We start from the raw sequence: 9,318 nt of genomic DNA, 5'->3' as shown, positions 1-9,318 counted from the left end.
TGAAATGAATTGCAGGAACGTGTATAAGGACTACAGGTTCCTGGAGTTGGCCTGTGGCGCTCAGGAGGAGGTGGACAGCTGGAAGGCGTCTCTGCTGCGGGCCGGAGTCTACCCCGAGAAAGTCACCGTTAGTACTACCCCGTGACCCCCAATTAAACCCAATACTGACCCTCGCTGTGGGGGACCCTGCACCTGTCCTCACCTTTACATGCTCTAATAATGCAAGCTTAGCCTTCATTAACCCCACACCCTCCCTGTCTAGAGCCTCTTCCCCATCTCTCTGCTCCCCTGCTAGAAAGAGAGAGAGAAAGAGAAAGAGAGTCCCCCACCCCTTCAATCCCGTTCTGTCGTTGGCTCCTCAGCTCTGCATTCTCGGCCTATGATGTCACTGTGTCTGTGTGTGTGTGTGTGTGCGTGTGTGTGTGTGTGCGTGCGTGTGCATGTGTGCGTGTGTGTGTGTGTGTGTGTGTGTGTGTGTGTGTGTGTGTGTGTGTGTGTGTGTGTGTGTGTGTGTGTGTGTGTGTGTGTGTGTGTGTGTGTGTGTGTGTGTGTGTGTGTGTGTGATTGAGTGTGCATGCGGTGGTTGTCTGTTTCTAATCAACAGTGTTCTCCTCCTTCGTCCCTCGTCCCTGACCCACCCCCTCTATTCCTCCTCCTCCTCCTCCCCACTCCCTCCTTTACCTCCCTCCTTTTGTGTTCCTTCCTCGTCCTCCCCCTGCTCTCCAGTTGCTCCCTACTTCTTCCTAGTAGTCACAAAGTAGAAGAGCAGATGACATAAGATCTGACACTACCTGCCCCGTGAGATAAAGGCCTTATAACACGGTGCTGCTGCCAAACGATCTACAAGCAAAGAACATGTCGCATGGCGATGCGTTGTTAGCTTGTAGCTCGCTTCTTTTTTTTTGCAAGTGACACCTTTCTGCAATGAAGTATAAATTACGCTTATCCTCAATCAGTTCAGACCAGAAGCATTATACCATGTAATGTGCAATTTCATGTTCGCAGTGTAACCGCAAAACAAAGACGTAGTCAGCACGATATGTTGTATGTTATCGTTGCAGTCGGGCACAAACCTCTTATCTCCATATTCTAACTTTTTGTGTTTTCTTTCGTAAATTAACGGCCTACTTGATCATCCTACAGCGTCACATAAAAGCATCAAAAGTAGCAGATTCGAGCTTGTGGATCTGCTACTTTTGCTGTTTTTGAATTTGAATCCTGAAAAGTAACGGTTTTGGACATAATCACCGACTTCGAATGCTATCAATGCATTGAATGGGAGATTATCACATTTTATCAGACCATTGAATGGGAGAGTAGGCGACATACTGACCCACCTGCGATTTATCAGACCATTCATTGGGCGTAATCAGGAGCTACTGACCTACTCGGAGGCGGAGCAGTCCCCACAACATGATTTACCATTCTGTGCCTATCGGTACATAACTCCAACGGCGCTGAGTACGCTCAAGTGAACGTCGCAACGTTGGGGACGGCAACTCGCTCGCTTTAGCTCGCTCGGTGGTCCCTCACGTGGTTCCAGTTCGCTTTGAGACTGCGCTCCTCCGTCATGGTCCGAAACAGAAACGGAACTTTTTAAGTCTTCTCCGTCGGTAGGTCAGTAGGTCCTGATAACACTAAATGAATGGTCTGATAAATCGCAGTATAGGTCGGTATGTCGCCTACTCGCCCATTCATTGGTCTGATAAAACGTGATAATCTCCCATTCAATGCATTGATAGGTTTCGGGTTTCCACCCGACAGAGACGATATCATTCATATATAACGGTATTATGCCACATTCTAGTCTTCCTCTCTCTCTCTCAGGTGGACGGGGAGATGAGTGGAGGTTCTTCGGACGACTTCACGGACCCCCAGTTGGAGCGTCAGGTGGAGACCATCCGTAACCTGGTGGAGTCTTACATGAACATCATCTACAAGACCATCAGGGACCTCATGCCAAAGATCATCATGCACCTCATCATCAACAATGTACGTTGCTATACTGCCAGAAGAACGGCAGACTAAAATATGTTATATTTGTTTGTTTTCCTTTTTCTGTTTTGCTTTAGTTAAAAACTCTACATACCTATATCTATCTCTATCTCTGCGCTTTAAAGTGGTTTGTCATCTTTGCTCCAGTTTTATTTTCTGTATATTTCAACGTGAAGTCACTTCATCTGCTGTTGGTTACCCTCTGTAATAACGTGGTCCTTGGCACGTGTGTTCCATGTCTCAAATATCTATTGATCAATAACTGCAAATAGGTCAAATTATTCTTTAAAAAAAGAAGAGAAAAAATAAAGAAAGTAAGAAACAGAGAGACCGTAGGAAAAAGAACATCTCATATCAGTTTTAGTCAGCCCACTTAAGTTACGTACACATACAGAAGACTGTGTTTATTCTATCCACTTAAATCTATTACCATGGAAGAATATAAATTCTGCACCAAAGTCAAATATCACTTTAACCCATTAAGACCGGGAACGCATCTGTGTGTCATTGTAGGATTTCTTTGGGCTATTTTTTGAAAAATCTTGAAAATGTGTGCAAATCTTTGAAAAAATATATTACATTTGTAACCAAAATATTTGCTTCTGGGGGGGTCCCTGGGACAAAATTTTGAGTTGGGGGTCCGCGGCCAAATACATACATACACACATGAAAAAGTTTGAGAACCACTGATATATAGCAATATTCGTATTATATATTTTTTTAAGTTGGGATTTAGAAGATATTTGTAGAATCCCCAGAAGCAAAGATTGGAGTTACAAATGTTCGCTTTGAAAAAACATATATTCAAACATTTCCACACATTTTCATGTTTTTTTTTCTTCAAAAAAACACTCTGTGCCGTGCTATGAGCTTGTAGATCTGCTATTTTTGAATAGCCCAAAGAAATCTAAAAATGCGTTCAGATGCGTTCCCCGGGTCTTAACGGCTTAAGAGAAATACCGTCTTCTAGACTGTCTCTCTCTGTCATTTTTTCCTTCTCTCTCTCTCTCTCTCTCTCCCTTTCTTGCCCCCCCCTCTCTCTCTTTTCCCTCTCCCTCTCCCTCACTCCCCAACTCTCTCTTTCTTGCCCCCCCCTCTCTCCCTCCCTCTCCTTCTCTTTTCCCCTCTCTCTTTCTCTCTCTCTCCCTCCCTCTCTCTGTCACTCTGTGTGTAATCCCTCTCTGTAGGTGAAGGAGTTCATTGGTTCAGAGCTCCTGGCTCAGCTCTACGCTCTAGCAGAACGCACAGAGCTGATGGATGAGTCCCCGGAGCAGGGGCAGCGCAGGGAGGAGGTGCTGCGCACACACGCCGCCCTGAAGGAGGCGCTCTCCATCATAGGAGACATCTCCACATCCACCTCCTCCACCCCTCTGCCTCCGCCCGTGGACTCCTCGTGGATACAGGCCCGCAAGTAGGGGGACGGTTAGACAAAAAACTTTGGTTACCTATAAGCCCTATAACGCCCACCCAGTGGTGAAAAGTAACTAAGTACATTTACTCAAGTACTGTACTTAAGTGCAATATTGAGGTATTTGTTACTTTGCCGGAGTGTTTCCAATTTTCAGTACTTTTACTTCTACTCCACTACATCTCAGAGGCAAATATTGTGCTTTTACTCCACTACAATTATTTGAAAACTTTAGTTACTAGTTACTTTGATTATTGTTACAAAACATACATTTGAAAACTTGTGAAATGGGACATTCTGCATAATGTGTACTTTCTACTTTTGGTACTTTAAGTACATTTTGATACCAATACTTTGGTACTTTTACTCAAGTACATTTTGAATTCTGGACTTTTCCACATTTTAGTACTTTTTCCACCACTGGTAGACAGACAGACAGACAGACAGACAGACAGACTGAGGGGAATTCAGGTCTTTAGTGGTTCCCGCCGGATCCCAAATTTTCCATTGAATGAATCCCTTATCTTAATTAACACCATATTTCATCGTTAAAGTGACTCTTGGTACCCGAGCCTGTTCGGAAACATCTCGCGAGACACTTCAAAAACCACTGACACACAGAATCCAAACCCTTCTCTCTCTCTCTCTCTCTCTCTCTCTCTCTCTCTCTCTCTCTCTCTACATTAAGGTCCACTACTCCACCCAGCCCCATAGCCGGTCCCACCAAAGCTACGGCCCGTGGCCTGGCCCCGACCGCTCCGCTTGTGCCCGCGGCGGCCGCTGTGCCCGTTCGTTCCGGACCCCCCGCCGCGCCCTCGGCTGGCGCCGACGGTCCCCGGCAGCCCGCCGCCGCCGGCCGACACGGCCGTGCCCCGCCCGGCGTGCCGAGGTACCACCTCTGCATGCAACCGCATTTTGGGATCAACCGCTGCAGTGCTCAACGTCGTCCACTGTTATAAACCCCGCCATTTTACATTCTGTTATCCTCTCTCTCCACCCATTCCGTTACTCACGCACAGACGTACATAATGTGCGCCCACACACACACGCACACGCACACACACACACACACACACACACACACACACACACACACACACGCACACACACACCGGCAGACGTTGGGCTACAGAAGGCATAGGGGGAGAAAAGTGTGTTATTTGAGCTGGGTGGGGGTCTACTGGAAAATGTGTTTCTCATATTCTCTTTCCCATCAGCCACAGTAGACAGGCCTTCTCTTTCTGTCCAGCTTTCTACTGGAGCCAGAGACAACAGGCTGAGCTCTGTCTTTCTCCTAACTTTTCATCTCTCTCCTTCGCCCCCTTCCCTCCTTTCTCCTCCTCGCATGCATTTGTTTTATTGCTTTCCCCCATTTTCCCTCATGCAATATCTTTCTTTTTCCCTTTCCCTCCTCCACTGCTTTCTTTTATTTTTCTTCACGTCGGTTCCTCCCCTGCTTTTGGCCCGTCTCTCCTTTCTCTCTCTGCCTCATTTCCTCTGTGCTCTCCAACGGTTCTTTAGGGCCTTTCCCTCTTACACCCAGTCTCTCTCTCTCTCTCTCTCTCTCTCTCTCTCTCTCTCTCTCCCTCTTACACCCAGTCTCTCTCTCTCTCTCTCTCTCTCTCTCTGTGTGTGTGTGTGTGTGTGTGTGTGTGTGTGTGTGTGTGTGTGTGTGTGTTTCCTTCTCTGACTCCTTTCTCTCTGGCCTCTCCCTCGCTCCCTACCTTCTCCTCTCCTTGTCTCACACCCCTTGTCGTATTTTGCGTACGTGCGTGCGTCTGTGCGTGCGTGCGTGCGTGCGTGCGTGCGTGCGTGCGTGCGTGCGTGCGTGCGTGCGTGCATGCGCACACACACACTGTCCAGGTACCTATGGGTCACAGCTAGCTCATTGTACTCTCATTACAAAGCTCTTTCTTCCTACAGTTTTCCAGTCGACTGTCGGGACAGACAAAGGCTACCACCGTCCGTACCGTAGCTAACAGAAATACCAAAACGGCTGTTTAGATTTCATGTAGCCTACGGTCAGGGTAAAACATTTAGTGGGTTTGAATAAGAATCTGTGAGCAGAAGACGAGAGTGAATCCTGCTAGCAGATTTATTTCAGGCCGAGTCCCACCTCTCTGTGCCCACTTACTCTCTCTCTCTCTCTGATTCCCTCGCTCCCAAACGACCAATTGTTCCCTCAACCACCCAGTCTCTATCTCAGGGGTGATGCAACTTTGATGATGTAGAGGGCCACTATATTTCCACACTCACTCCAGAGGGCCACATTGCATATACTGTCGGGCAGACATCCTTTTATCTCCGTATTTCAACTTTTTTCATAGATGAATGCCGTACTTCGACCATTCTATGTCACACAAAAGTAGCAAAAATAGCCGATCTACAAGCTTTAACGCGTGTCGAGCTTGTAGATCTGCTATTTTTGCTATTCTTGAATTGGAATGCTGATTTTTTTTTGCTACTTTTGAATTGGAATCCTGAAAAGTAACATTTTTATTTAATTTCACATGCATTTAGTTATACTTATGTTAACTTTTGAACCTAAATACAAATACATTGGACATGTTGGTCATAACAAAAATGTTATACTAGTCATTAAGCTACTAATATAGACTGAAGTAATTAAAGCGGGTCATGTTTGCATGTTTGGAATTGTAACAGCTGAAATCAATAATATATCAGTATTCCGATATTAACCTGCGGGCCGCATTAAGTGAAGGTGGGGGCCGGCAGTTGCCCATGTATGCCCTAGAGTGTAAGAGGCTTGTTTCAAGTGGTGTGATGCGGTACTGTTTGTGCTGGCATGTGCCAACTATGTGTTAGTTGGACCCTGTTCTGTTCTATTGTATACAATTTTACCAGCAGTCCTTTCTTTCAGGAGACAACCTCCAAATCGCCGTGCTGTAAAGCCACACTGATGTCTCCACTCTGAACTCCATTACCCACCTATACTCACTCCATCTGACCGCCCAGAGAGGCCAAGAAGCTGCATGATGTGGATGGAATCCAGCTGCAGGCTCCTCTCTGGCCCACTGGGGAGCCCTTGTCTGGTTAGTCAGGGGGCCAAAGCCGATATCGCAAATTAAGATAACGCCTCTGAGTAAGAGCAGACAGTGTGTCCTGTATTCATATTTAACCTCTTTACAAGTCATGTTGTCATCTGAGAAATTTATTTTTGGGTCATTTTGTCGTATACTTAAAGCTGATAAAATCAGACTTTTTTTTCACAAATTTGCTGCTGTAGTTTTGAGCAAATTTCCAACATTGTCCTTGTCATGTGCAAGTACTGTCTGTATTATCTATTTGTTGATAAAATCAACTAATGCAAATAGATGGACCTTGTTTCTATTCTCTTGGCATTCACATTGGCACTGAGTGAGTGAGCATGTTCAGCCTTCAAGAGCACAATGCCCTGGTTTACTGCTTATGATCACACCTGTTATACAAGATAGGGTGTTGTACTATTCAGCAGGGGCGTAGCCATGGGTGGGCCTGGGTGGGCTGCGGCCCACCCACATAGAAAGCTGGCCCACCCAATCATATTTGCAAAAAAATATATATTTATTTTTTATAATGAATTTGTTGATAATAAATCAGTAAAATCAGGCAAAAATAAGAACTCAATAACATAACCCTAAACTCACCCTAACCCTAAAACCGAAATAAAGTAACAAAAAAACGGGGGGGGGAAATATCCGCCAAAAAAAAAAGATTTTTTTTGCGCGCTGGCGTGCCCACTCGCTCTCGCCTATAGGCCCAGCCTATACTAGCGTTCTGGCTACGCCACTACTATTCAGAGCAGACATGAAACATTCTGTCACAGACAGCACCACAGGTCTACCAGGGCTTCCTACATGCTGATTTTGTAGCCAAGGAGACCAAACACAGCTTCAGTGAGGAATGAACCAGCAACTCAATCATTGTAGTTCGCTTTTTCGTACATTAAAACCAATATTGTTATAGTCCACAGGTTTGAAAAGTAAGGGCTGCCAGGGTGCACCAGGGGGGCAATTGGTAATGTGAATAAATTACAATATTGAAAGAAAACATTATTCAAAACCTAAAATACATGTATTAAATACAAAAAAAGAAAGAAAATAGCAGATCTTATTAGGATTTTGTGTGAGGAGGATTTTAAGCTTGTCGATCAGCTTTTCCCCCCCTCACTTTTTTTGCGATATATAGCCAGACTCAGAGGCTATGCCTATTTGGGGTCCTTGGCATGGAACAGTTTGGGAACCCCTGCAATAGTCAGTACAACAGTAGACCTATATACTGCAAAACTCTCAAATCTAAATATTCAACATTTTCACGTTTTGTTTCTCAGCACAAAGTCCAATTCTCACCACAAGATGGCGAAATGGTGCTTTAAGACAAGTCAGGGTTTTAACTACAGTATGACACATTTGTTGAACTCAATAAAGAGAACCACAGAAAAAACATCAAATGCCTTGTTGCGGGCCAGAGTAGAGACTTAATACCGTATTAGAAACAAATGATGAGAAATACCTCTACAACCTTAAATGATTTGTCAGCACAGATTGCAGACTAGGTCCCCATACAGCAACAATTGCAGAGTGACTCAGACACATAGACCTAAATCTGGGTCTTGTTTATTTATTATTATATTATATGTTATTATAGCAATGTTTCCAATACTGGTAAGATAAACTTCTGGTGAAGTTACGCACATCAGTGTTGGGTGTTGTCACGTATAAATTATATACATAATATATGAACATCAGAACATTGTCAGTGAATGTCCTGTACACTTACTGACAATGGTCTGAATGTTCATATATTCAAAATCTTGTCTTAGGCATATATTATTATATTATGTTTTGCATTGTGCAAGTTAAAGTATCAGTCAAAGAAAACAGTGTATAATATTCTAATGCCAAAAACACAGCTAAAGTTGCCCTCAAATGTATATTTTAAGATAAAGTACCATCTTTTTTCCCTCTGTTGTGGCATCATTCTTCATCTCTCCCTCTACCGCCTATTATGTCTCCTGTTCAGCCATCTCCACGAATCCTGTTCAGTCCTTTATAGTGATCACTTGTGGCACAACAGTGGGTCAACACCAATGGGTCAAAGTGAAATTGCTCATGAATGATCATGAAACGGCATGGAATCTCAAAGATCTGTATTATAGTTTCTATCACGGGTCCAGAGATCCTTTCATATGGAGAGCCGTTAGTTGCCACTATCCACTATGGCATTAGCATTACTCATTTAAAAAGTATCTAGCCGTTCACAAAATTATGATACTCAAATCACATGTTTTAATGTAGGTAAACTTTATTTGTGATTAACCACATTTTGTTCATGATCCAACCCACACCAGGGACATTAAAAGTCTAATACAAAAACATGTTTTTATTGCAGAAAACCCATTAAACCTGACATCAGGGGCATCCAGGTGGCACACAGGGGTAAAGCTCTTATAGTTTGAATCAATCGCGATGCATCCGGTGTGTGTCAGGGCACTCAACCGAACCCTGGCGGGGAGGGCTCTCTCTGTCAGTCACTGTAATGACTCCTACAGGTTGGTCAGCTGGGTGTGGAACTGAGAGGAATAGTGTCAGGTCCTCTGGTGAAACGACGATCAGATGAAACGAAGCAGTTGGCGAATTCATGTGTATGAGGATTGAGGAGACACATGGTTGTCCACACCCTCCCACATGACCAACTGTAGGGGTCAGCAGTGAAAAGGGACTACACATGAGGCAAGGAAATCGGCATTCTATGTCACACAAAAGTAGCAAAAATAGCCGATCTACAAGCTCAAAACGCGTCGCGCCGCGACACGTTTTGAGCTTGTAGATGTGCTATTTTTTAATTGGAATCCTGATTTTTCTTTTGCCATTTTTGAATTGGAATCCTGAAAAGTAACATTTTTATTTCATTTC

General features: G+C 44.4%; 1 protein-coding gene across 2 annotated transcripts in view; it reads left to right on the top strand.

Annotated features, from left to right (window-relative positions):
* Nucleotides 1-6,670, top strand: part of dnm3a (dynamin 3a) — a 41,040-nt gene extending 34,370 nt beyond the window's left edge. For both annotated transcript variants that reach the window (XM_084065827.1, XM_084065826.1), the window contains 5 exons: nucleotides 16-127; nucleotides 1,828-1,992; nucleotides 3,183-3,406; nucleotides 4,092-4,292; nucleotides 6,285-6,670. In XM_084065827.1, the coding sequence (XP_083921953.1) occupies nucleotides 16-127; nucleotides 1,828-1,992; nucleotides 3,183-3,406; nucleotides 4,092-4,292; nucleotides 6,285-6,324 (742 nt within the window). In that variant the 3' untranslated portion in view covers nucleotides 6,325-6,670. The remainder of the gene's footprint in view (nucleotides 1-15; nucleotides 128-1,827; nucleotides 1,993-3,182; nucleotides 3,407-4,091; nucleotides 4,293-6,284) is intronic.
* The last annotated feature ends 2,648 nt before the right edge of the window (nucleotides 6,671-9,318 follow it).

Source organism: Gymnoscopelus microlampas (assembly GCF_963454915.1).
Source record: "Gymnoscopelus microlampas genome assembly, chromosome: 9".
In the NCBI taxonomy this organism is placed as follows: domain Eukaryota; kingdom Metazoa; phylum Chordata; class Actinopteri; order Myctophiformes; family Myctophidae; genus Gymnoscopelus; species Gymnoscopelus microlampas.
Note: the sequence above shows the minus strand (reverse complement) of the source record. Positions and strands in the feature narration are given on the sequence as shown.